General features: G+C 39.7%; 2 protein-coding genes across 4 annotated transcripts in view; one reads left to right on the forward strand and one right to left on the reverse strand.

Annotated features, from left to right (window-relative positions):
* The first annotated feature begins 11 nt into the window (after positions 1–11).
* Ivns1abp (influenza virus NS1A binding protein) lies at positions 12–19,291 on the forward strand. 3 transcript variants are annotated; one of them, XM_052201101.1, is made up of 15 exons: positions 12–110; positions 5,042–5,266; positions 6,618–6,746; positions 7,165–7,334; positions 7,445–7,520; positions 9,403–9,576; positions 10,129–10,254; positions 11,621–11,728; positions 14,867–14,996; positions 15,138–15,362; positions 15,909–16,030; positions 16,127–16,253; positions 16,333–16,464; positions 16,647–16,820; positions 18,156–19,291. In XM_052201101.1, the coding sequence occupies exons 3-15, from the start codon at positions 6,636–6,638 to the stop codon at positions 18,407–18,409; spliced, it is 1,929 nt and encodes a 642-aa protein (XP_052057061.1). In that variant the 5' UTR covers positions 12–110; positions 5,042–5,266; positions 6,618–6,635; the 3' UTR covers positions 18,410–19,291. The 3 variants fall into 3 exon arrangements, with proteins under 3 accessions (XP_052057061.1, XP_052057063.1, XP_052057062.1); XM_052201102.1 differs by lacking the exons at positions 12–110; positions 5,042–5,266; positions 6,618–6,746; ... (2 more) ...; positions 9,403–9,576; positions 10,129–10,254 and adding an exon at positions 10,659–10,793; XM_052201103.1 differs by lacking the exons at positions 11,621–11,728; positions 14,867–14,996; positions 15,138–15,362; ... (3 more) ...; positions 16,647–16,820; positions 18,156–19,291 and adding an exon at positions 10,653–10,793.
* Positions 19,292–20,250: 959 nt separating this feature from the next.
* Swt1 (SWT1 RNA endoribonuclease homolog) overlaps positions 20,251–27,952 on the reverse strand; it is a 52,219-nt gene continuing 44,517 nt past the window's right edge. The window contains exons 18-20 of the mRNA XM_052201100.1: positions 24,862–24,928; positions 23,191–23,255; positions 20,251–21,133 (exon numbers count right to left, since the gene is read on the reverse strand). Of these exons, the coding sequence (XP_052057060.1) occupies positions 21,004–21,133; positions 23,191–23,255; positions 24,862–24,928 (262 nt within the window). The 3' untranslated portion in view covers positions 20,251–21,003. The remainder of the gene's footprint in view (positions 21,134–23,190; positions 23,256–24,861; positions 24,929–27,952) is intronic.

The following is a 27,952-nucleotide window of genomic DNA, read 5'->3' on the forward strand; positions in this document are numbered from 1 at the left end:
GTGGTGTTCCTCTGCCCGCCCGGTCGCCCCGCGCCTCTTCCAGCGCCTTCCGCCTACAGCCCGTCGAAGCTCTGGAGATGAATTTCGCCATCTCTTCAGAGATGACCCAGGTAATGCGCTGTACGCGGGCGCCGCGGGAGGAAGAGGGCGGGGTGGGAAGATGGTGGTTGTGCGGAGCGTCTCGCTGTCCCAGGAGACACGGGCATCGCGGGGCTCCGCACTCGTGCGGTTGCCGGCTGGCGGGGGACGGGCGCGGCGGTCCGGGACCTTCCTCCGCCGGGGCGGGGGCCGTCAGGCTTTCGCGCTGGGTGACGGAGGTCCCTGGGACCTGGCCCAGAGGACGACTTGGAAGGATGAGCCGCCGGATGAGAGCGGCGGCCACCGCGGACTTTAGACATCGTTGCCGGGCTGTCAGGAGCGGGTGCCGGCTGCGGTTCGGGGCTCTCTGTGCTGAGACTCCCCGCGGCCGGCGCCTGGGGACACGGAGCCGCCCTCAGAGCGCATCGGTTCCGGGGGTTAGGCGTGGGGTGGCACGGAGTCCCTGGTCGCCGTGGACCGCGGGGTCCTTTGTTCCAGCTCCACGTTGCCCGCTTTTCTTGCCAAGCGCGGGGAAAAGGAGGCGGGAGGAGCGAGGGAGCGGCTGCCCTGACGTGTCAGCTCTGAGTGACTGCGCCGCCGGCCAATCGCGGCCGGGGGTGTGCGGGTGCCTCTGTACCCGCCGAGAGCGCGCCCCAGGCCTTGCAGCGCGGGGGTCCCGGCGCGCCCGGGCACAGGCTCCATGTTCTCCGAAAGAAATAGGTGGTGAGCAAGCTTTTCGTCTGTTCGCCCTTTTTTTGTGAAGGACCTTGTTGTAGATTCCTGATAGGAAGACATCGGGAATGTCAAAGTAGAGATTAACACACACACACACAACTTGAGAAATATTTTCTCCTTTTCCCTCAGTACGCTGCATGTCCAAGTAGAGATTAACACGCAAACTTGAGAAATATTTTCGCCTTTTCCCCCAGTACGTTGCAGATAAATGATTTCGGAGAGCAGACATTTCAATCAAAACGAAATCGGACGGTCTAAAAGGGAACGTTTTGTTTAATGCCTGTTAGTAGTGGAGGTTAGAACACCCTGATATCAAGTTCTTGAGAGTTTTGTTGTGGTCTCCTGTTTTGGCAATACACCACAACTCTGGAAGAGTACACAGGTGCCACACGAACTAGATCACCAGAGGCTTATGTTTCTTTAATTTTAACACCAGTGGTTGACTTAGGAAAAATAAGAAAATAGTTTCAGATTGAATCCTGCTAAAACTTTAATATCTTTAAAGTGTTAAAGGACTTATTTGTAAGCCTGGATGTAAACATTGACTGGGTAGAACCGGATTGAAACCAGTATGCTCTAATGCCACCTAGCAGGCATTATATCAAACCTGCACTTCAGTGGCTTCCTTGCAGGGAGGCCTGGGGTGACTTCTGATTTCCTAATTAGTGAAATCTCGAGTTAACTAATATATTTACATTTCTGTAGCCTTTGCCTTAATTTATAGTTGTCTTCTAACTTTGTTTTTTCCAAAGACAGCATTTCACACTTTATTTTAGGGTTATTAGTGGGAGGTTGGCCTTGTTTTTAAATGGTAGAATTTTGCATTTCTTGTTTGGATGTTTTAAGTGCCATATGAATGTAGTTTTTCAAATAAGTTTCTTTGAATGTCTTGACCAGTGATATTAATTTGACTCAAAGTTTTTTTTTTTTGTTTTCTTGTTTTGTTTTGTTTTGTTTTGTTTTTTAGCAGTGTGATGGTATAGTCAGTCAGATGCTGCAGGTGGGAATTCTTGAAGGTTGAGTATATTTCTACCTTCTTTTGGTGTTAAAAGTATTATTGGAGTGATTTCTGGGATTTTACTTCACTTGTGTCACTTACCACTGTGTTAATGTTTCTATCCCTACAACAGTATTCTTTACTTTTTTGTTGTTTTTTGTTTTTCTTTTTTTTTATTTTTATTTTATTTTATTTTTTATTTTGGTTTTTCTCTATAACCCTGGCTGTCCTGGAACTCACTCTGTAAACCAGGCTGTCCTCGAACTCCTAAATCCGCCTGCTTCTGCCTCCCGAGTGCTGGGATTAAAGGTGTGTGCCACCACCGCCCTGCTATTCTTTACATTTTTGATATGAGCCTGGATATCCAAAAGGTACCTCAGCATTAGAACATCCCAAACTTAGTTCTTTTTTCTTTCCTATTTTTTTCAATACAATATCTAAAACTGATGCATTGATAAACGAAGCACCCACGTTAAAATACTTAGTTCTCACTCAGTGCCTTAGTAAAGACCAATCCAGCATACCCATATAATCTTCATTTAAATGTCTTATGTCTGTTTTTTTCCAGGCATGCCACCACTATACCTTCTCAAACACCCTTTCTTAAAAACTTCATCTGGTTTCCATACTTAGCATTGTTTAAACCTTAAAATAAGTTGGTAATTTCCTCTCCACCATCTACCATGTGCATCCTGCAAATCTGCCTTGTACTGAAACCAAAAGGGCCAGTTTCTGGACCGTGTGCTGTGCACCTTCCCTTCCCATCTGCCTGAGCAGGCTGCTCTGCCTTAGCTGCCTCTGCAGTGTCTAAGGCTGCAGAAACGGAGCTAACTCCATCTTGTTCTAAGTGTTTCATTCCAGTTTGTGTCAGCCATGTTGAGTGCAGCTCAGTGGTTAAGTGCTTGCCTGATAGGCTTGGGGCCCTGAGTTTATTAATCCAGCACCACTGAGGGAATTCTTAACTTCATGATTGACTTCTTGGAAACAATTACCTTGAAACTTAGATATTTCTGGTTTACCTTAGCAATGTTTTAAAAATGTGATGTATCCTTTTGCTTAGTGGAGAGTGGGAATTGCTATGCTGTTTTCACAGCTTTGTAAGACCTGTAGGATTGTATTTCACTTAGGCTAATCTTCTGGGCTATAGTAACTCTTGAATTCCAAATAGTAAAAGCAAGTCCCCTGTCTTCCATTTCCCGTACCGACCGCAGTATATATTCCTCTTGATCCCAGTTTCAGTCTTTAAAATGGACTGATTCAAACTATTTTAAATACAAAAGGTAATTTTTTTTTTTCTAAGACAGGGTTTCTCTATGTAGCCCTCCCTGGCTGTCCTGGAACTCACTCTGTAGAACAGGCTGGCCTTGAATTCAGAAATCCAGCTGACTAAATTTTATATTCTTACATGACTTGGATGTTGAGCTTTGGTCTGGCTTTTGAAAGACAAAATTTCTCCCCATTTTAAAATGTTACTGGATACTGTGCATGAGTTTTATATATGAAATAAGAAACATGGAATTTGAGGATACTTGAAGTTTAAAAAAAGAAATTTATGTGTGTGAATGTTTTGTCCAGAAGGCATCTGATATACCCAAACTTTATCTTAATGAAAGTAAGCATGAACTTTTAAAAACACCTTTGTATTAACTTAAAGGTCTTTTGGACCTAGGCTAGCTTTTTAGAGTTGTAATGATGGGTAGATACTACTGATAAAGGTGAAATTCATATTAGAATCATTTTTGCTAGACAGTCTCATGCAGCCTCGGTCAGCCTTGAAACTCACTATGTAACTCAAGTGGACTTTGAACTTTGGGTTTTTTTCGGAGACAGGGTTTCTCTGTATAGCCTTGGCTGTCCTGGAACTCACTCTGTAGACCAGGCTGGCCTTGAACTCAGAAATCCGCCTGCCTCTGCTGGGATTACAGGCGTGCACCGCCACCACCCCGCTGGGTTTTGAACTCTTAATCTTCCCATCTCACTCCTAAGTGCTAGGAATATTGGCTTGTGTGCCCATTTCATATGTTAAGATTGTAGTAGGCAGAAAGTCAGATACTAAATTAAAAAACTGTATTTCTCAAAATTCAAAACAGTATTGTAGCATACATAATTGTGTAAGTACATATGCCAGAATTACCCCAAACATTTTCTACAAAGTTTCTTCTTCAAGACTGTAGTAATTTTAACTCCACCCCAATAAATCTAAGTTAGAACATCCAAGCTATCAAAATAATAAACATTTGGCCTTCTAAAGAACCAGGGTCAGTTTTTAGCATCATGTAGCTGCTCACACTATAATTCCAATTCAGCGTATTCATTGCCTCCTTTTGGCCTCTGAGGGCACTGCACCCAAGGTAAACAGATAATGTATAGGCAAAACTCAAGTTTAAAATGTTTATAAATGTCCAGTGTGTTCTCTGTACATGGGATGGGATTACCTGTTTTCAGAGAACATTTGTTAAAACTAATTTTGTAAGAAAAAATAGAAAGTAAAGTAGAAGAAATCAGCATTTTGGTAGTATAATAGAGTTGATGGTTTTTGTTTTTAAGACAGTCATGCAAAACAGGCTGTCCTTAAAAATGAAGAAGGCAGAGGATTTGCCTAGAAGCAGAACATAGAACAGATAATTCTGGACAATCATGCATGTCTTCAGAGAAGGTTCTGCTGTGGAGCTTGGGGAGCACAGCCTCCTAACTCTAGGGAACTGGCAAAGACTCCATGACTAGAGGCGTTCGCCTGTCAGGAGTTGGCTTAAGACTTTTCCAGCTAGAAAAGCCACATGAAACAAGGGCAGGGTTAAATGCCAAGCACACTTAGGGGACTGGGGAATCTGGCTTATAGCATGCACATATATATATATATATATATATATATATATATATATATATGGGTGGAGTGCCCGAAGGTGCCTTCCTGGCTCCTCGAGCAGTCATCGTATGTTTGCATATTAGCTCAAATCTAATCGTAAATACTTTTAGTGTTAATATTTATATTTGTCCTTTACTTCTCAGGCTGGCATGTCGTCCTTCATTAACAATGGGAAAGGATTTCTTTTTAAGAAATCACTTTGAGTATTCGCATGTTAAATAAAAAGTTGTTCATAGTTTGTTTTTAATGTAATGTGAATTTTTTTTTGTCTTTTACCTCAAGACTTATTTGTATGATCTGTTCTATCTACATGAATGGCAGATTGATTCTTCTGAATATCTAAATTAGATATGCTATTTTTACAGATTATGATGCATGATTATCACAGAAGAAATTCATGTCTATAGCTTTTAAGGACTTGATTACATCATTTTCAAGCCTGCTAGTTCTGGAACCACCATTAAAGCCTAAGCCATCTACCTTCACCCAGCCACCTATCTTCACACTGTAACGAAGTGCTTTGTTTCAACACTCCTTTGTCTTTGGATCATTTGCATTCTCAGTGACACATTTCTCTTAAGTAATAGTTGGTAAGTGACTATTCTGTACGTTTAGTAGCAGTAGCAGTGTCTTGGGTGTGAGCTGGCTCAGTGGGAAAAAGCACTTTTCTACACAAGCCTGGCAACCCACATTTGATCGCTGGGAACCCAAGTACTAAGGTGGAAGGAAAGAGTGGATTAAACAGAGTTACTCTGACTTCCACACACACAAGCTGCTGGGGCATGCTTCCTCCACCTAATAATAAATACCTTTTTTTAAAGACAGGTTTTCTGAAAACTGTCTTTAAAAGTGTTTAGACTCTTATCTCAGTGCTTAAACAGGCAGAGAGAGCCCTATGCATTTGGATATGAAACTTTTTTTTTAATTTACTATACCGCGTGTGTTTGTGTGTGTGTGTCTGTGTATCTGTGTCTGGTCAAGGGGGAGTTCCTTTTACCATGTGGATCTTTGGGTCTTGAACTCAAGTCCTCAGACTAGGTGGTAACCATCTGTCCTGTTTAGTGCCTATGCTGTGTTGCAGGCACCTAAAAAGCATCTTTATCATTTTTTAAAAAATTTTTTAGTTAAAATTTGATTTTTTTTCTTTCCTCTCTTAGTATTCCTTTTTGTGTATTTTAACTGTTAAGTCACTTTAAACTGAATCTTATACTACTACTCTTTAACAATGTGTTTAATGTAGTTACTACTAGTTTTGTAAATTAAGTTGAAAACTTGTTTTGAGTACAATAGGCTGGAGAAGTAACTCAGTGGTTGTGTTTACCTAGTGAATTTAAGATTCTCTTCCTAGTGTTGTATATAGGAAATGGTATCTTTACAAAGAATTTTAGTTTTTCCAGGGGTGGGAGTTACATGCCTGTAATCCCAGCCCTCTGATAAGGAAAGGGGGGAATTGAGGAGTTTAGGGCTAGTCTCAACTGTTCTGAATTTAAGGCCAGACTGGGCTATACGAGATTGTGTCAAATGCACATTGGGTTTTTTTTTTTGTTTTTTTTTGAGAGTAATGGATAGATAGCAGCCAAGTCTCTATATGTCTCTCTTAAGCCACTTGCTATGTAGGTTTAGACAGGAAAATCTTTGATTTTCCTCCCTTCAGGAGGAATGTGTGTTAGACATGGAATCCAAGTTTAGGTTGTTGAGATACTCATTACTGAATGATAGATTACAAAGCCATAGAATCAAAGTCAGGATGAGAGCAGAAGTAGCCTGAACCAGTGTTGAGCTAGGATTTTGTGCAATACATTTTTTGAAATGTTGATAGGATAGAATTTGGGTATAAAGATGCAGTTTTATGTTTGAAAAATACATATATTCTTTTTTGAAACAAGGGTTTAACTGTGTAACCTGATTGTCCTTGACTTAGATTTCCTTTTTTCTGTTTAGCCAAATTTATAAGGAAAGATGATTCCCAATGGATATTTGATGTTTGAAGATGAAAATTTCATTGAATCTTCTGTTGCCAAATTAAATGCCTTGAGGAAAAGTGGGCAGTTCTGTGATGTCCGCCTTCAGGTATTTAAAACTTACTTCATGGCCTTCTGTTACTAACTGAAAAGGTAAACTCAGGAAAGCTGTAAGTTGTATCTGCCTTCTCCAAACAGGCAATGAGATGACTAGGGTTTTTTGTTTTTGAAATCTTATTTTTCTTTTGTGTGTATGGGTTTTTTGCCTGCATGCATGTCTTTGTACCACATGTATGCAGTGCCTATGGAGGTAAGAAGACATAGGATCCCCTGGAACTGGATTTACAGATGGTTATGAGCCACTGTGTACGTGCTGGTCCTATGGAAGAGCAGCCAGAGTCTTAACCACTGAGCCAACTTTATAGCTGTGAGATGACTTTTAACTAGAAATGTAAGACAAAGGAAACTGGTGTGTTGAGTGTATAGTCAACAAGACTTCTTTCTCATTTTGGTTTTCGTTATTTCAGGTCTGTGGCCATGAGATGCTAGCACACAGGGCAGTCCTGGCTTGCTGTAGCCCCTATCTATTTGAAATCTTCAATAGTGACAGTGACCCTCATGGAGTTTCTCATGTGAAATTGGATGATCTCAATCCAGACGCTGTTGAAGTCTTGCTGAATTATGCATACACTGCTCAGTGAGTACCCTCAAGTGAACCAGAAAACCAGATAATAAATACCACGTGTCTGACTGTGAAAAGCCTGGTCATAACTAAAAAAACCTTTTTTTTTTCCCTTCAAAAAACAGGTTGAAAGCTGATAAGGAATTAGTAAAAGATGTTTACTCTGCAGCAAAGAAGCTGAAGATGGACCGAGTCAAACAGGTAGGGTATTACACATTGTGACAATAGTAGACTTTTAGGGTGTTCTGCGGGATTAGGATGTAGAAATTATCACAGAACATCTAATTGGGCCCAAGATTTAGGAATGTTGTCCCTTCCCATGTCAGCTGAGCATGTTGTAATGTAGAAGGATCACTTGTCCACTTGACTGACAGTCTTTCTCAATGAAGTTTCCATTCAATATTTTTGTACTTAAGCTACTTGAATATTTTTCTATGATGATGATAGGATAGTATTGGGAAATTAAATTACATAAAATGCTACATCTCTTTGATGGATATATTTATTTTTGACAGTATGTTAAATAGCATTACTTACAGTGTAAGATTGCTACACAAAACTGTAGTTTGGTTTTGACATGGACCTTTTTGGCTTGAGTATAAACTGAGATCATTTTCAAGATGATGTGTTTGCCCTAGAGCAAATGCGAAAGAATCTGTAAGGAATTAAAATGGTATAGACAGTATCATACGGGAAAGTACCTGCAGAGACCAGAAGAAGGCATTGAGTCTGCTGGAACTAGAGTTACCAGTGGTTGTGAGCTACCTGCTGATGTGGGCCAGACTCAGGTCCTCTGGAAGAACAATATTAGCTCTTAGGAAAGCAACAAGTACTTTTGCCCACTGAGTCATTTCTCCAAATGACTAGCAAACTAAAAATTTTCTTAAAGGGTCAGGCTTTTTTAAAATAAAGTTTTATAAAGAACAGCTATGTGGATTGTATATAGTCTGTACTTTATAGTTACAGTAACAAAATTTAAACCAGTAGTTCTCAACCTTCCTAACACTGCGACTCTTTAATACAGTTGCTCATTTTTGTTGCCATGTCATAATTGTAATTTGCTATTGTTAAGAATTATAATGTAAATATCTATTTCCAGTGGTCTTTAGGTGACCATGATAAAAAGATCATTTGACCTTCAGAAGGTTGCCACCCACGGATTTAATGACTGCATTAAACCGTTATGACAGACAAAATGCCCCATAAACCTACAGCCAGCCCAGTTCTGGTTCTAGAGTATCTAATGCCCTCTTCTGGCCTTGGCAAACACTGCGTGCATATGGTATATTGCATAGACATACATGCAGGCAAACACCCATAGAAAATGGAAAGTAAATGACTCTTTTAAAAAAAAATCCTTTGTTTAGGCCAGCAGGATGGCTCATTAGGTTAAGCTGCCTGCTGTATCAGCCATGGTGACCTGGTTTCTAACCCATGTAAAAGGTGGAAAAGGGAAACCTACTCCACACACTTGTCTGATATCCGTGTATGAAGCACAGACACATATATACTGAATTTTAACACAAGTCCTATGCACATAGCTTCACATTCCAGCTTCTTCCTAATACAGATGCTATCTTTCCAAATGTATTTCCTAATTCCCTTTTGTTACATCCCGTGTGTGCTGCACTCAGCTTTTCTAGTGCAGAGCCCCATTTATATTACACCGTTATTTATACCCAACCTATCAGAAAGCAAGCCATACCTTACTGTGCCTGTTGACACCTAGATCCTGCACTGCATTTCCATCTGTCACATTTGCTCTAAACAACTTATTTGTATGCCGCATCATTGCTGTTTCTCATTTGCTTTTTGTTGTTTGGTTTTATTTTGGGACATCTTGTTATGTAGCCCGGGCTGGGTTTGAATTTAGATTTCTCTTGTTTCAGCTGCCCAAGTGCCCCATATTCTAGGCCTCTGTGCACCACCATGCCCAGCTGATACATTATCATTTGTCCATGTGCTCTCCCATTGTTTAGTTTGATTTGATTTCTGGCTCATTTCTGTATTTCACATGATGTTCACGTAGACATTAAATATTCAGTAAATTATGCAGATGTTGGCACGTCTATATTTCTTTAAGGTCTGCGGAGATTATTTACTATCAAGAATGGATGTTACTAGCTGCATCTCTTACCGAAATTTTGCAAGTTGTATGGGAGATTCCCGATTGTTGAATAAAGTTGACACTTATATTCAGGAGCATTTGTTACAAATTTCAGAAGAAGAAGAATTTCTAAAGCTTCCAAGACTAAAGGTAAGGAGTAGGCCATATAGGTCATACAGGTAGAGTATTGTCCTGTAGTTGCAAGCACAGTCTTTGTCAGGTGAATAAGGGTTACAGTAATGCTCATGCATTGAAGTGGTTGTTGCTCTTATATAATGGGTTTCTGCTTCCCTGTTTATTTACTTTGGGGTTACTGATTTCCTTGCAAATTGAGAAAATTGATGGAATACAACTTTTTTAGTGCAATATTTTTGAGAATTTAAAAAAAGTGCACAATGTTTTACCATATTCACTTCCAGATCCATACTCATCTTCACGTCCTCAGACTTTTTTTGGCCCTATGTGCTGCTTGTTACTGATGGATATGGAACAATCCACTAAACTGTAGTGGCCTACCAGGAACCACACCTTTAAAGAAATGAAACTGTCAACTACCTATAGCATCTCAGCTAGTGGTGGGCTCATGAACCCCCCTCCCACCAATAAAACTTTTATTATGAAACTGAGCATTTAGCTGAAAACTAGAACTTCAAAGCTGATGTGGATGTCACTGATAATTGTTTTATTTATATATAATTCTAGTTGGAGGTAATGCTTGAAGATAATGTTTGCTTACCCAGCAATGGCAAGTTGTATACAAAGGTAATCAACTGGGTGCAGCGTAGCATCTGGGAGAATGGAGACAGCCTGGAAGAGCTCATGGAAGAGGTTAGTTTTAAAGTAAATGGGATCCAACAGTTCTTACAAATTATTTTTTGCTATAACATGAAGGATTCCCTTTCACTTTTATTTTATAACCATGACCCTAAAGAATTTAAATTTTGCTATAGGTACCCCTAAGCTGAGAAACAGGGGGGGTGTCCAGGTGAGCTGAATGAACCGTTCAGTTTGGTCTTCTGCTTTTCTTTTTTTTTTTCCTTTTTTTCTTGCTTATTATGTGCTGTTAACTTTCTTTAAAGTAGCATGTAACTTGCTTTAGAAATGGGAGGTGGTACTGACATTTTCTGTAGATTCTTAATTTTTCTTCACAGGTTTTTTGCTTTAAATTTGACAAGTAGGTAAAGCTTCTAATGGTTGTTCCTCCCCATTGGTTTATCTCCCCATAGGTTTATTAACAAAACTAGGATCCCCAAGACTGAAGAACCAAGAAGAAACCTCGAGTGTATTGACACGTAAAGAAGCAGCAGTCCTGCCCCAGTTCTCCTAAGAAAAGTCCGCTGTGGGCAGAGAGCGATGATGATTTAATGGTGTTTACTCCTTTACAGGGTTCTTGCCTGAAAGCTTTGTGTTCTCAATGGTCTTCTTGCGTACAGTCAGACTCGGGCTGTTTTTTAAAAATACACAAGAAAAACAAAATTGGATGGAAAAGTTGGAACTGGTCCATATGTTGGTTGGAGCAGTGGAGTAGTTGAGTGTATCACTCCACAGAATCCTCCACACGCTCACCGAAGCTAGCCTGCTCTGTTAGGCCTTAATCACTGCCGTCACTGCAGTCTATAGAGGCTGGCGGGTGCTCTTTCAGTTCTGTCACTTCCCATGTGGGAATCAGATGCAGTAGTCATATATTTGCATCTGTGTAGGAAAATTGCAACTTGCTTGAATTTTTGCATTTGTTTTTTCTTTATGTATTTTCTTGACATTACCTACAGGGGAGAAGTATGTTTATTCAAACAGTACCATTTATCTTCAAAGGTGTAAACCATTCAGTGTTTTATTGTAAATATGTGTATCTAAGAAACTATGTGTTGTACTATACCTTTTTTTCCTTAATGTCATATAATAGAAGCTATGGAAACAAGGAAGATTTCTTTGAAGCCCATCAAGCCAAGGACTCTTCAGCCAGTGTTAGAAGATTCTGTATTTGATCTTGATTTTTGTTTTGTTTTGTTTTTTGTTTTGGTTTCACTTTTTACATTTTTACTGCTATGACATGTTTTTCTTTGCATCGGGATCCTGCCAGAGTAAGATGTCAAGACGCACACTGGAGGTTACCTTGAGGCGGTTGTGTAATCTGCGTACTAGCGAGTAGCCATGGTGACAGTAGCCACATGGGTGTTCTGTTGCTGTTTTGCAGGTTCAAACCTTGTACTACTCAGCTGATCACAAGCTGCTTGATGGGAACCCACTAGATGGACAGGCTGAGGTGTTTGGCAGTGATGATGACCACATTCAGTTTGTGCAGGTACACATTGCACAGTCTGAGGTAACCTCAGGTTAAAATTTAACTGGAGAATTTAATAGCATTTTTAAATTTTCCTTTAATAAAGGAAAGTGGATGAATTCCATTGTTATAATTGGACAGAGACTTTTTGGGGAGAAAATAGGCATATTTTACAGTTTCCAGCATTTTGCCACACTAGTAGAAGCTAACTCAGCAAATTAGACAAACTCCATTTACACCTTTAAAATATGGTTCACAACTAGTAATAAGAACAGTAAAGTAAAGCAATATATTAGGATTTGGTTAGATTTTTTTAAAGTTATTTGTAACGCGCATGATCAATAGGACCAGTTTCAAAAAGATGTTGATGTAGATTGCTGATGGCTGTGAAAGAAATTTTGGCTATTTAATTTCTGACCTGAAATAGAGACCATATCATGATTTATAAGTCTATACAATGTTGAACTTGGAAATGGTTGATCATGTGTTACAGTGTGATCTGGATGTTTCTCCAGCAAAATGTATTAAAGCAGTATAGTTTCCTTGTGCTGATTGAGTTACTTCAGTAGCCTTTTATTAAACACTTAAGTTCAGATACATTTTTAACAAGCATCTGAGGTGTATAAACAATTTTACCTTATGGACACTGACAGTATACAGAAAAGAAACATCTTTTGTTTTTGTGTGTTAAAATTAAACCAGTGCTCTGCATGTATTTCATGCCCTCCAATACTGAGTAACACCATAGCAGCCCCACAGATTGTGAATGCCACAGTGAGCCAGTCACTAAACTATGCTCTTAAGACAAGCGCCCTGGAGCCTTCCTCTCTTTAGTCACTGCTCTATACCTTCCAAAAACCGATTGTCCTAACTTGAGACATTAACATATTTTGCCTGTGTTTGGAATTTTTATAAAATAGTCATGCATCCTGATGTGACCATTAACTCAGCGTTGTGAAGGAATATGCTGGAGAGTAATCCCAAACCACAGTGTTTCCTTTAAAAGTTGGCTCAGTGATAGTGTACTAACTGTGTGCTTAATGGTATCCCACGGCAATAATAATACTTCTAAAAACTTGGGGACTTAAGAGCCATGTTTGTATTTCTACTTGGAACATCTGGGGTTGTTTTATCTTTAATTATAAATATTGTAAGTCAAAGTAGCCTTTCTAAGGGCAAAAGTTTTAGATGCCAGTCAGTGGCAGGCTGTGTCGATTGACATGAAGGCATATGTAGCTTACAGGGCTCTACCAAGGTAGAACACAGTACTGTCTGAGAAGAGGCTTCTACCGGAGCGGGCCTGAGGGGGCCTGTGGGATGAGCCGAGAGGTGGAAGGCGGCACAAAAGCAGGCTTGGGATTTTAGTGGGTTAGTTTTAGATGAGCAGAAGGTGATGAGCCATGGCAGTCTAATCCGGAAAAGGAAGTGTGGACAACCATGCTTTTTCCTATAGGTGGCAAGAAGTTTTTTTTTTGTTTTTTTTTTTAAATTTTGTGTGGTCTGGGGGATAAAACCATACAAAATCTGGGGGATGTGGTCCTTTGCATATGATAGGCAAGTGCTCTACCTGAGCTACATGTACAGCAAGGAGACTCTAGACAAGAATACTGAGTGGAAAGAATATGTAATTTAAAAAAGGTCATAGTGAAACACTTTGAGTTTAGAGAGATGTGGCTAGTTATATTTCTAATTGGCATTCCTTAATCATAGGAAACGGCTAATTGTTATGTGGGTGTCTCTGGTTGATCTCAACAGATTTGTGGTTTTTAACTTTACAAAGTTGGCTTGAACTTTTTTTTTTATGCTCAGACATGGATAGATTAAAGCTTGTGATGCAGTTTGTACACTATTTCAGGTAATAGTTTTAAGTTTTCAAGAATGATGAAAAGCTTAATAATCTAAGGATATGGAGAAGGATCAATTCCACTCATCTGTGGCTATGCATAGCTCTTCAAAGGTTGAGGGTAGGTCTTAATAGTGCTTTAGGACAGTTTGAGGATGAGAAGATCATGGCAGTGTGAGATGCCGATCTTTCTGTCTGGCTTAAAATGTTGTGGATAGAGAAGACCATGGTGGTAAAAAGGTGTGTGGTCATACACTAGATTTCAGGGATGAGAAGAATAGGTAGAGGTAGCCTGGGGAGGAGGAATGTGATCAGAACCTACTCTGACTGTAAAAGCCACCTAAGAAGAAAGTGTGGACGGCAAATAAATTAAAATCTTGTGATACTTGAGACTCCTTTCCACGGATTGAGGTGACAGGGTTTCACTGTGTAGCCCTGGCTGTCCTGGAACTTACCCTCTTATAATCCTTAACTGATCAAGGAGCCCTTTGTTTTGTTTTGTTTTTTGTGGGGTTTTTTTTTTTTTTTGTCTGTGCAGTCTGTCCCTGGAGACCAGGTTAAGTGGGTGAGCTGAGTTTGTAGTGAGTTTGTAGGTACTGAAGTATGGTGGCTGTTCTTTTCATGGTAGACATTTTAAGACTCAGGAGCAGGCTGTGATTTACAGGTGTACACCACCATCAGACCTGCACTTGGGATTCTCTATGCTTCCTCCTTGAAGTGGCAGGGGCTAAGGGAGTTGCAAAAGAAGCTCATTAACAAAACATACCAATTCTCCAAGAATCCTTCATTACCATTCCTGTATTAAAATTTTGTGAGTGGTTCTTTTAATATTACTTCATTTCTGATTACTCTGTGTATCAATAATAAGTAGCCCTAAAATAAAATGTACATGCCTGTGATTGATACTTCCCTATAAAATGCTTTCAGAGGTTGGCGGAACCACTCTTTGCTGGCCTTGTGTGAAGGATACTATTAGAGAGTTTGGTTAGGTTGGCAGTTTGTTATATAGAACAGGTAAGATGTGTTATTTTCTCCTTCTTGCTCCCATATGGAGATAGCATTCTGGTGTTTGACCTGTGGTGTTTTTTGAATTGTTCAAATTGGTCTTTTTCTGAGCAGCCAGTTGTGTAGATGTAGCTGCTTCATTTTTAAGTGTGGCCGGAACCTGTCAGCTGGAGAGTTGGCTTGTGTTGAGTTTGTGCTGTGTAGGTGGAAGGCGCTCAGCGTTCGGGCAGTGTTGTGCAGTAGCTCAGGAACAAAGGTGCAGCAGGAATGCTCTCTGGCTAGGTTTCTGTAGCTGCCTTTTGATTTTGCAGAAAAAGCCACCCCGTGAGAATGGCCATAAGCAGATAAGTGGCAGTTCCACTGGATGTCTCTCTTCTCCAAATGCTTCAATGCAAAGTCCTAAGCATGAGTGGAAAATCGTTGCTTCCGAAAAGACTTCAAGTAAGTTTATCTTCAGTTTATCTATTTGTAAGGATAGTTGTCAGTTTAATACTTTGAGACTGAATACAGAAAAATTCAGAGCACATGAAAAACTATAGCAGAAGTTCTGTTCTGGTAAACACGGAGCTCTTGTGTTCACAGATAACACTTACTTGTGCCTGGCTGTGCTGGATGGTACATTCTGTGTCATTTTCCTGCATGGGCGGAACAGTCCACAGAGCTCACCAACAAGTACTCCAAAACTGAGCAAGAGTTTAAGCTTTGAGATGCAGCCAGACGATATCCTAGAAAAGCCCATGTCTCCCATGCAGTATGCACGGTCTGGACTAGGGACAGCAGAGATGAATGGCAAACTCATAGCTGCAGGTAAGAGCAGAACACTGGGTATGAGAGGCAGGCTTGTAGATGGACATTTATATTAACTTGTGTGGAAGGACTCAACATGCTGAATTTCAAGACAGAAATAACATTGATACTGAATTGAATATGCCTAAGTTTGGTTAGAGGTCATTGTTTTAAATTAAATGGGGGTGTTGTGCTAGACCATGAACCCACGGCCTCGGGACTTGCTTAGGCCAAGTGCTGTAGTGCATGTTAGACTTACAGCATAGATAAACTTGTTAGTTTTCAAGTCTGAATAAGCAGTTTGCTCATATAGCTAATGAATGCTACTCCTTGACTATTAGGAACATTTAGTTAAATACCTTTCTCATTAGGTACATAATCTAAAGATATCCTGGCTGGACCCTGGTGTCCAGCCACAGTTTTTAGTCTTAGCACTTGGGTGGCATATTTAGAGGCTCAAACTGTAAGACAGTCTGGGAGACATAGTAAAATGCCCACTGCCACTAGGGGTAAATCTAGCCATTCTCATCATGTTTCACATTTTAAGCAAACTTATTCTTTTGCCAGGTGGTTATAATAGAGAGGAATGTCTTCGAACTGTTGAATGCTATGATCCACATACAGATCATTGGTCCTTCCTTGCTCCCATGAGAACACCAAGAGCCCGCTTTCAAATGGCTGTGCTGATGGTAAGTACCATATGCTGCAAACAATCTAGCTTTGTTTTTTTTCCCCCCTTAGGACTACCCAGGGGAAATTCTAACTTATTATCATGTTTGATATAGGGACAGCTCTATGTGGTGGGTGGATCAAATGGACACTCAGATGACCTGAGTTGTGGAGAAATGTATGATCCAAGCATTGATGACTGGACCCCTGTTCCAGAGTTGAGAACTAACCGTTGTAATGCAGGTAATCATTCTCTTCTAACTAACATAGCCAGTGTTTAATCATGATAATTGAGTTATTAAAATGTTTTATACCTTCCTAGGAGTATGTGCTCTGAATGGAAAATTGTACATTGTTGGTGGCTCTGATCCATATGGTCAAAAAGGCCTGAAAAATTGTGATGTATTTGATCCTGTAACGAAGTCATGGACAAGCTGTGCTCCTCTTAACATTCGTAAGTTGGTCTCTTTGTTTTGTTGGGGGAGGGGGAATAGGGCTTGCCAGGAACTTTCTGTGTAGCCCAAAATGGCTGGCTTTGAACTTGTTCTTTAAAGATCTGTGAATTAATAAATTGTAGTACACGTTTACAGTTTTGATAGCTTTAATAATAATCCTGGTTTGCTTTAATTTTTATAGGTAGACACCAGTCTGCAGTTTGTGAACTTGGTGGTTATTTGTACATAATTGGGGGTGCAGAATCTTGGAATTGTCTGAACACAGTAGAACGATACAATCCTGAAAATAACACCTGGACTTTAATTGCACCCATGAACGTGGCTAGGCGAGGCGCTGGAGTTGCTGTGCTTGATGGTAAGTATCCAGGTTTGGAGAGCTAAATAGTACAAAGTGGCAAGAGTTAGCTCCAAATGCCAAGAAGGGCCACTTAAACGCTTTTATATAGATTGCAGGGCCTGGTGAAATGGGCCAGCAGGTAGAATGCCTGCCTTTCTGGCAAAAACCCAGAGTTGGATCCCCAGAATCCATGTAAAGGTGGGAGGAGGGAACTGACTTCACATAGTTGTCCTCTGACCTCTATGTGTGCTGTAGCATGTGCAAACCTACACCCATGTCATACACAAAATAATTATGAATCATTTTTTAAAAATTCAGATGTATTTTGTCTCTTGTGACAGGGATTAAGGATTTTCCCCTCAAGTGTCTTTCACCCATCTCTTGATGTTCTTAACCAAGTTCCAAATTTCCCTCTGTGATCTGTATCCATAATTCAGTCTTAGATTTTGAATTGACCTTGTTTTAAGATAGTAACTTAAGAATTTCATTTCAAAGCATAATCTCTCAGTCAATTTTCTTTTGTAGACAGTGTCCTTTCACATAGTCTTTATTGATTGCTTTATTGTCTGTAGAATTAGTTAACATCATTTGGAACAAAGCTAAATCTTAGCAAAACTTTGTGGCTCAGCTAGTGAGCATGTGAGTGTGCTGAGAGTAGTGGCAGCCTCCTGGCCCAATACCCAGACCTTTGTGAGCCCTAGTAGTGTATACAGTTGTATTCATGCAAGCGGGATAAGTGGTAGAAAATAATGAAGCTCAAAATTAGTGCTTGCCTCCGCATAGTTTATTGCTGACATTTTTGTTCTATTGAGTATCTAATTTGGAAAAAAAATCATGTAGATGAAAGGTCTAGAAGTTCAGTTATTAGTCTGTTTTCTGTAACTTTTGTGGTGCTACTTTAAGCCAAGGCTTCACTTTTACTGGGTAAGTCTATGTCCCTCCTATAACTTTTTTGATTATATAGAACTCTGATAGTTTGTCACTTAACATATTAGGCAAGTTTCTACCTTCTTTGTTCTTCTATTAGATGATCACAGTAGTGATGGAATTGTGGGAGATGTATTTAACATGGTGCAGTTTCTGCCCTTTTCTCCCTGTAGTTGCCCAAGTTTCCATAGGAATGGATTCTTTTCCATTGAACTCAACTCCATGGTTTCCAGTATCCTTGCCACAATTATACAGACCTTTTCTTTCTTTTCATAGGATTTCATTATGTAGCCCAGGCTGACCTCATACTAATAATCCTTAGTTGTGGCTTCCTGAGTGGTGACATTACAACTCACTCAATTTTTTGGAGACTTTTTTTTTGTTTTTCTGAGTCTTTTTAGACTAACTCTCTTGTTTCTCTTTTAGGAAAACTGTTTGTAGGTGGTGGCTTTGATGGTTCTCATGCTATCAGTTGTGTGGAGATGTATGATCCAACTAGAAATGAATGGAAGATGATGGGAAATATGACTTCACCAAGGAGCAATGCTGGGATCACAACTGTAGGGAATACCATTTACGCAGTGGGAGGATTCGATGGCAATGAATTTCTGAATACCGTGGAAGTGTACAACCTGGAGTCAAATGAGTGGAGCCCTTACACAAAGATTTTCCAGTTTTAACAAATTTAAGAACCCCAAACTAACAGGCTTAGTGATGTAATTGTGTTTAGTAGAGGTACACTTGTGAATAAGGAGGGTGGGTGGGGTAGATGTTGTTAACAGCAACACAAAGCTTTTGCATATTGCATATTATTAAACATGCTGTACATACTTTTTGTGTTTGGAACGGAATGCAAAGATGAAGGTCTGTTTGTGTATTAAGACATCTTTGGTTATTTTACTTTTTGAAAGTTGATACTGTAAAAGAATAAACCGCAAATTGATTGGGAACATCATTTCAAGAAGTCCCTGCTCTTCCACATTTGTTTTGCCGATTTGCACATTAAATGACTCTTCCCTCAGTTCTGTCTTAAGAGGCAAGAGGGGGTAGGGTTTACACGTAGGCAGTTGGGTTTTTTAAGGGCCCCTTTTCAATAACTGGAACACTCTAACAAGATACTTATTTAAATAGATAACAATGACTATTTTTGTTTTTATTAAAAGTTGACATGCCTACCAATATTTAGTCTTTTATGATTACATTTTTATAACTTTTTATATTCTCAGCAGAGTGCTTTATCTGCTGAAGTAAAATGTGACAGATTCACATTATCAAAGTAGAGTGGCAGAGGAAAGGATGCAGAGTGGGGTGTTTCTTCTAAATGCTCAGAACGCAAACTTTAGCATTTGCCGCAGCTGTACTTTATTTCTTTCCTATTTGAGAGTGCAGTATCGATGTTATTTGGATGGAGTTGCTGAATAGTAACAGTAATAATTCAAACCCAGGTTTGATGAGTTATTTGACTTACTGAAACATTTAAACTGTCTTTATCATTAACCAAACAATTGTAAGTGGAAGCCTTTGATTGAAAACAATTAAACTGTATTGGGTTTGTGAATGCACCCCTTTTCAGAAGTGTTTTGTTCAGCTTTCTTACTCACCTGGATTAAACTGGTTGGGGTGACTCAGTGTCTGTATAGTGCTACACCTAATTTATGGTGCCCAAATGAGCAAATCTAATGCTTGCTGCAGATACAAACATATTAAAGGTACTTTACAGTAAATCCTTGCACTGTGGGATTTAATGTTCAAATGTTTGTCACACTTCATTACTTATAACATGGGGGTTTTATTGTTTTTCCCTGTAAGGATGAGTTTACAGTATTAGTGGAAATTACTCATTTGCCATATCTGAAGTAAGGGATGGTGTGAGGTTTGTGTTTTATATAAACCAAATGGGTCAGCTGACATAAGATGACCGTAAATGGCTGACTTGGGATGCGAATGTATTTTCTTCAAATGTTTGCCTCATTTCTCTGATGTACAACCAGCAAGAAAGAAAGGCAGTTCACCTGCTGTGTGGTTCTTATCTTTTCCTGGTTTGGTTTTGTATTAAACTAGTTTGTCAGCTTAGCAGATTTGATGGCCTCCACAGCATGAGGATTATAGGCAGATGCTGCTGTGCCTGGGTGTTATGTGGCAGTTGGAAATCTGAACTCTGGTCCTCAGGTTTTCATTGAAGTCCACATGGTAGCGTGTACCTATAATGCTTGCCTTGTGGTGATAAATCAGGACTGCCACAAATTCAAGGCCAAACTGACCTATGAGGCCAGCCAGAGTAATGCAACATACACTCAGTCAAAAAATGAGGAAGACTTCCTGACATGCTAAAGCTTCTAGCTACCTAATCTCATGGCCCTGCTGGACACTCATCTACCCACAAACCTTAATGTGTAGGTTTTCTCACCTTACAGCTGAGCAGTACCTATACCAGAACCAATCTTTCTATTGGAAAGACTTTTATAATCACACCTTATACTCATTTCAGACGCAGTATCTGGGAATAAACTGAAAAGCAAAATACTACTAAAATAAGTTATTTATTGCTGTTTTAAAAATAAATTAACATTATAGAATATCAAATTTGATTTCATCTAATATATTAACAAAAAGCATAATACACTCCAGTAAACAAGGATTTCCAACTTAATGTGTAACTAAGTCAATTAAACACTTGAGTTTTAGGTAGGGCAAACAGCTGCCACTGCCATTTGTAATTCCCCAAACCCACGGCTTCACATTTAAGGGGAAACAAACACCAGAGGGGCTTTCCCTACTGGACAGAAAAATGATATCCCCAAAGCAGCTACAGAGAAGGTGCTAGTTCAAAATTCTACTTCATGTCCCTGAAAAAGGTGGTAGGTTTCCCTACCAGTTTTATATAAATGACAGTTTGTTTATGAAAGCAGCCCATGTGGAATGTGGTAGCATGGTCATGTCTTCAGTCTTAGGGTTTGGCAGTGTCTGGTCATGTGCTCACATTCAGGGTTAGGAGAAATACTAAGGCTGTGGGCTGCCATCATGTCACAGTGATTCCTGCCTCAGGAACACTGAGAAGATGGCTATCTTCTCCTTAGAGGTAGGAAGTCAACTCCAGAAGAGCCGGGTCTACAGTTTATACTACATTGGATTCAATGAGATGGTCAATACAACGTTTTGTTTTTTGTATCTATGAAAAAAAATTTTTTTCAGTTCTAGGTTTGGTTCAAAAAAAGCAACCTGGTTGAAAGTTATTGTGTTACTCATGAAGATAGATACCATTCCTCCTATGAACTTAAGTCCTGTTGTTGAGCATGTCATCACACCATCCTCTGCTTTTGGCCTCCATATAGACAGATGCACTGCACTGCTGCATGGTGTACTCCATCTCAATCAGCTGGCGGCATCCAATGGTTAATTTTTCCCTGGGGAAAAAGGTGGTAAATCACCACAAGACAGTCAAGAATTCCAGAGGCAGGGGCAGGCAGGTATCAAGTTCTAGGCAACGTGGTCAATGTAGTGACCACGTTTCCAGTCTAGTCAGGGCTATATATACCCTGTCTGAACAACTACATATTTTTAAATGTATATATACGGGGGAAGGCGGGGTTTATACATATGAGTGTAGTATGCAGAGGCCAGAAGAATGTGTCAGATCCTCTTGGGGTAGAGTTATAGGTGGTTGTGAAAAGCCCAAGTTGGATGCTGTCAACTGAACTCCAGTCTCCAAAAAGCAATATGATTTCCTAAGCCCTGAGCTATCTCTCCAGCCCACCCACCTACATCTGACTCCTGGACCCACACAGTAGAAGGGAAGAAGTGATTTTCCAAAGTATCCTCTACCTTCACCATGTGTGCTATGGTATACACACGCACACCAACCACATGCAACGTTTAAACAGTTCTAAAGCTCGGATGTGGTGGCTCTTGAAATTGGATGAGTAAGCAGGTGAGGGGACTGAATATGATCAAATACATTGTATGAAATTTTCAAAACAATAAAGATTATAAAAATTTTGGCTTGTGAGTTACTATAGACCTATTTCCTAACTTAAAATTAGTTTTGATTTTGTTACCAATTCTTCACAACCAAAAAATAGAAAAACAAGATTTTCAGAAGAGCTTTGTACAGGTTCAAAAAGATAAAAAGGTTTTCTTATTAATTCTAAAATAAGACAATTAGGAAGGTCTACATTCCTATCCTTAGTCATGTATTCTGAAGTTGAAAATAAGCAAGCAAACATCTTTTTTGGCAACTGAATCTATTTTTCTACCCTTCCCTTTTCTTCTCTTCCCTACCCTCAGGTTTAAGAGGGGGCTCCACTCCTCTTCAGTCTAGTAGCACTGAATTCCTTCCCTTCATGAGTCAGTATTCTGACAGTGATCACTCCTACTTATTTCCTTTAGCAAGTTGTCAGTGCAGAAAGCTGTTCATGGTGATGGACCTCCTGAGTTCCTTTCCTTAAGACTTGTGTGCTGGACAGATAACCAGCCTCTGACTTCCTTACTCCAGGATCTACAGTGAGTCATCTTCCCTGAGCATTCATCGTGGAAATAGGACCCTCGCAAACATGAGAAGCACTCAATACATTTTTGGATACTTCCTAACTTCAAGAAAGTTCTTCCTTTAGGTCTATAAAAACCATTTATCTGAGTCTAAGTTAAAATGCAAACTTTTTCTATTTTCTTTCTCTGACAGTCTTACTGAGTTGCCTAACGTAGCTTAAATATGTAACCTTCATGTCTCAGCCTTCCAAGCATCTGAGGTTATAGGTATGCACCACCACACCAAGCTAACAACCTAAAGTTCTGAGTTCAAACATAATAGATAGGATATGGCCCACATGAACAAAGGCTCTTGAGAGTCTTTTATAATCTACAGAAATAGATTGTGGTACATGTCCATAGTTCCAGTTATTAGGGAGACTGAGACAAGAGGACTTGCTGGCTATCACAAATTCAAAACCAGTCTGAGCAATACAGCAAGACCTTCAGAGTGAGTAAATAAATAAATAAAGATTGTATAAACATGCATATATGAAAGAATCTTGTGGTCAAATGTGAAAACCATTTAAAACTATATAGATGATAAATTAATAGGCTTTTTGCATATATGACATATTTTGTACTAATAGGGTTTAAAAAAACAGAAAGGTTAGGGAGATCACTTCAGTAAAGGTGCTTGCCCTGAAAACCTGAGGACCCGAATTCAGATTTCCAGCTGCTGCATACCAGCCAGGCACAGCAGCAAAGCATCTGCCTATAATCCTTATGCTGTGGAGGCGGAGATGGGAAGATCCCAGAGCTCAGTGGCCAGATCCTATCTCAAATATAAGGTAGAGAGTGGCTGACATCCACTGCTGGCTTCTACAAGCTTATACATGCATGTTAAATGTTAACACACACACCATGTGGCTTTAGTCTCCCACAGTAACAGCAAACAGGGCAAAAGTATGTTACAGATAGCTCATTATCTACATACCGATACTCAGTCTGAGAAACACAATCATAAAGTTCCTGGGCAGTAAACTTGACATTTTTGTTTACCTGAAAAGAACCAAAGTACAGTTATTAAGGAGATATGTTAAAATGAATGAGCAACGAAAGTACAACTACAGTGGGGGCATATCCTGAGAGCAGAATCTCAGCTCTTCAGTCACTGCCTAAAAGACAACTGAACAGTAACAGGAAGTTCAGTGACCATAATGTTAGCACCACACTATGCGCAAACTGTAGTCCTATTTTTACAACTCATCTATTCATTGAACTAGAAACAGTAGAAACGAGTGGACCTGAATGTAGTGCAACTATACTTGAAAGCAGATTACTCTGCCATTCTACTGGACAGAAAAAAAAAAATGCTTCTATAAGCTATTGAAAAGGTCTGATTTGGGGGCTGGAGAGATGGTTCAGCAGTTAAGAGCACTCACTGCTCTTCCAGAGAACCTGAGTTCAATTCCCAGCAATCACATGGTGGCTCACAACCATCTGTAAAAAGATCAGATGCCTTCCTCTGATGTGTCTGAAGAAAGCTACAGTCTATTCATATACATAAAATAAAGAAAAATTTTAAAAAAAGGTCTAGTTTAGGAAAAGGTTTAAAATACAGGCATTTCTGTTCCTTCCTCTTCCCTTTACTCACTCATTCACTCACATTCATTCATTCTTCCTTTTTTTTCTCCTTCCCCACTCCCTTATGGTTCTAGGAATTGCACTCAGAGCTTCATACATGCTAAACAAATGCTCTACCTTAGAGCTATTCCCTAATCCATGGACATTTTCTGAAAATCTGTTTTAAAAATCTGTTATAACCCAGAGATGTAATTTATAAAACCATAAATGTAAAAGTCTATCATTCAAATTGTTGCACACTTGAAACACAAAGTGAAAAAAATCTTTTCCCTTTTGAAATTATTAGTATGTGGGTATGTATGTTAGTGTGGTATATTTATGCCATGGTGTGTCAGGGTCAGAGGACAAATCTGAGTCATTGGATTCCAGGGATGAAACTCACATCAGCGGGCTTGCATAGCAAGTGCTTTTGCTAGCCAAGGCATCTCACCACTACTAATGCAAACAATGTTCTATTTATGTGCAATGAGTTGCTGGTCTGTTTCAAGGTCTCTGGCTTCTGCTACACTATCAATACTGGATCCTCACTGGGAGTCCTCTCAGCCCCTTGCTGCCTGTGTTATGGAGCCCTGAAGCTTTAGACCTGCAGGACTGGCCCCTTGACAAGCTCCAGCAGTGTTGATAGATGGGGTAGATGTTGGGGTGGACAAACTCAAAAGCCTTGGATCTGAGCCTGGGTAGTAGCTGAGCTGTTCAGTCTGCCAGCTCCCCAGCACCATCCAAGGGCCACTTACACAAGTGCCTATGCTAGCAAGGGGCAGAGCAGCTCTCCTCAACACACACACACACACACACACACACACACACACACACACACACACACACACAAACAAGAAAACAAATGTTATTGGTAAATTTTTACGACACTAAGAAACGTTAATTTAGGCCACCCTGTACAAGACAGCAAGACCCTGACTCCAAAGAACTTCATTTAAAGAAAATATCAATAGCTATCTTATTGTATTTATTTATATCCAAACAACATATAAATATATGAATACTATATAAATACTTTTCATACCTCATACTTGATTAGGAAGTTATAGAGAGTCTCAACATCTTGGTGATTACTATTAGGAGCCAAAATCCTAAAATTGATAAATAAATTAATTAATTAAATAATAATAGTAATAAATTAACAAAAGGACCATGAAAATAAATTTTAAACAAGTCTTTAATTTTCTCCCTCAAACTTATACATGTCATTCATGTTTATCAAGTGTAAGAGAGTAGTTGGAGCCGGGCGGTGGTGGCACACTCCTGTAATCCCAACACTCTGAGAGGCAGGGGCAGGCAGATTTCTGAGTTCGAGGCCAGTCTGGTTTACAGAGTGAGTTCCGGATAGCCAGGGCTACACAGAGAAACCCTGTCTCGAAGAAAAAAAAAAAAAAAAAATATATATATATATATAGAGAGAGAGAGAGAGAGAGAGAGGGGGGGGGGGGAAGTCGGATTACAAGGGAGAAATCTGGAACTTCAACGCAAACTTCGTCTTCATCTGCCTCTGTAACTTAAGGTCACACTGATCAGGCCATCTTATTATAGATAAGTACCATAGATTGTACCACTTTTACAATAAAATGAAATAAGTAATACTAAAATGTGCCACTAAGTCCATAAATATCTGAATATGAACAAAATGAAACTAAGCCACTTTAATAAAAACAACAGATAATGAATTTCAATCATTATAAAACTATAATTGATGTTTAATTGAATCCATCCCTATTACTCAAAAGAAAAACTTAAACTGAGATTTATTTGTAAAAATACTTTTTTTAAGTCTTGCTAAGCAGCCTAGATTGGCCTTGAACTTGTCTTGGTCCTGCCTCAGTTGCCCAAGTACTGGACTTACAGGTATGTGACACTAAACTTAGTTAACTGGGCTTATTTGACTTAATTTGAGAGAGAGGGAAGTCGGATTACAAGGGAGAAATCTGGAACTTCAACGCAAACTTCGTCTTCAGGAATATTTTAAGCACTAAATGTCTAGTTGTCAAAAAGTGTAATTTTTAATTTTTATATCATTATTAAATTTTATTTCTTCTTTATTTTCTTTTCTATTAGATATTTTTTTATTTACATTTCAAATGTTATCCCCTTTCCTGGTTTGCCCTGTGAAAACCCACTATCCCATCCCCCTCCCCCTGCTCACCAAACCACCCACTCCCACTTCCCGGTCCTGGTATTCCCCTAAACTGGGGCATCAAGCCTTCACAGGACCAACAGCCTCTACTCAAATTGATGTCCAACAAAGCCATCCTCTGCTACATACACAGCTGGAGCCATGGATCCCTTTATGCATACATACTCTTTGGTTGGAGGTTTAGTCCCTGGGAGCTCTAAGGGTACTGGTTGGTTCATATTGTTCCTCCTACGGAGCTGCAAACCCCTAGAACTCTGTTGGTCCTTTCTCTAGCTCCTCCATTGGGGACCTTGTGCTCAGTCCAATGGTTGGTTGCAAGCATCCACCTCTGTATTCGTCAGGCACTGGCAGAGCCTCCCAGAAGACAGCCATATCAAGCTCCTGTCAACAAGCACTTGTTGGCATTCAAAATAGTGTCTGGGTTTGGTAACTGTATATGGGATGGATCCCCAGGTGAGGCAGTCTCTGGATGGCCTTTCCTTCAGTCTCTGCATCTCCTCCCATGGGTATTTTGTTCCCCCTTCTAAGGACTAAAGTATCCAAACTTTGGTCTTCCTTCTTCTTGAGCTTCTATGTGGTCTGTGAATTTTATCTCGGGTATTCCAAGATTCTAGGCTAATATCCACTTATAAGTCAGTGCATAACATGTATGTACCTTTGTGATTGGGGTACCTCACTCAGGATGATATGTCTACTTCCATCCATTTGCCAAAGAATTTCTTGAATTCACTGTTTTTAATAGCTGAGTAGTACTCCATTGTGTAAATGTATCCCATTTTCTGTATCAATTCCTCTGTTGAAGGGCATCTGGGTTCCTTGAAGCTTCTATTATAAATAAGGCTGCTATGAACATAGCGGAGCATGTGTCTTTATTACATGTTGGAGCATCTTCTGGATATATGCCCAGGAGTGGTATAGCTGAGTCCTCTGGTAGCACTATGTCCAATTTTCTGAGGAACTGCCAGACTGATTTCCATAGTAGCTGTACCAGCTTACAATCCCACCAACAACAAAAGAGTGTTCTTCTTTCTCCACATCCTTGCCAGCATCTGCTGTCCCCTGAGTTTTTGATCTCAGCCATTCTGACTGGTGTTGAGAAGGAATCTCAGTTGTTTTGATTTGCATTTCCCTGATAACTAAGTATGTTGAACATTTCTTTAGGTGCTTCTCAGACATTCAATATTCCTCGTTGAAAAGTCTTTATTTAGCTCTGTACCCCATTTTATAATAGTTATTTGGTTCTCTGGAGTCTAACTTCTTGAGTTCTCTGTATATATTAGATATTAGCCCTCTATCAGATGTAGGTTTGGTAAAGATCTTTTCTCAATTTGTTGGTTGCTGTTTTGTCCTATTGACCTATTGATAGTGTCCTTTGCCTTACAGAAGCTTTGCAATTTTATGAGGTCCCATTTGTCAATTCTTGATCTTAGAGCATAAGCCATTGGTTTTCTGTTCAGGAAGCCCCCCCCCCCATGTTCTCAAAGGCTCTTCCCCACTTTCTCTTCTCTCAGTTTCAGTATATCTGACTTTATGTGGAGGTCCTAGATCCACTTGGACTTGAGCTTTATAGAAGGAGATAAGAATGGATCAATTTGCATTCTTCTACATACTAACCACCAGTGAACCAGCACCATTTATTAAAAATGCTGTTTTTCCACTAGATGGTTTTAGCTCCTTTGTCAAAGATCAAATGACCATAGGTGTGTGGGTTCATTTCTGGGTCTTCAATTATATTCCATTGATCTACCTACCTGTCACTATACCAATATCATGGAATTTTTATCACTATTGCTCTGTAGTAAGCTTGATTGAGGTCATGGATGGTAATTCCACTATAAGTTCTTTTATTGTTGAGAATAGTTTTTGCTATCCTGGGTTTTTTGTTATTCCAGATGAGTTTGTTCTAACTCTATGAAGAATTGAGTTGGAATTTTGATGGGGTTGCACTGAACCTGTTGATTGCTTT

Source organism: Apodemus sylvaticus, chromosome 12 (genome assembly GCF_947179515.1).
Source record: "Apodemus sylvaticus chromosome 12, mApoSyl1.1, whole genome shotgun sequence".
Classification (NCBI taxonomy): domain Eukaryota; kingdom Metazoa; phylum Chordata; class Mammalia; order Rodentia; family Muridae; genus Apodemus; species Apodemus sylvaticus.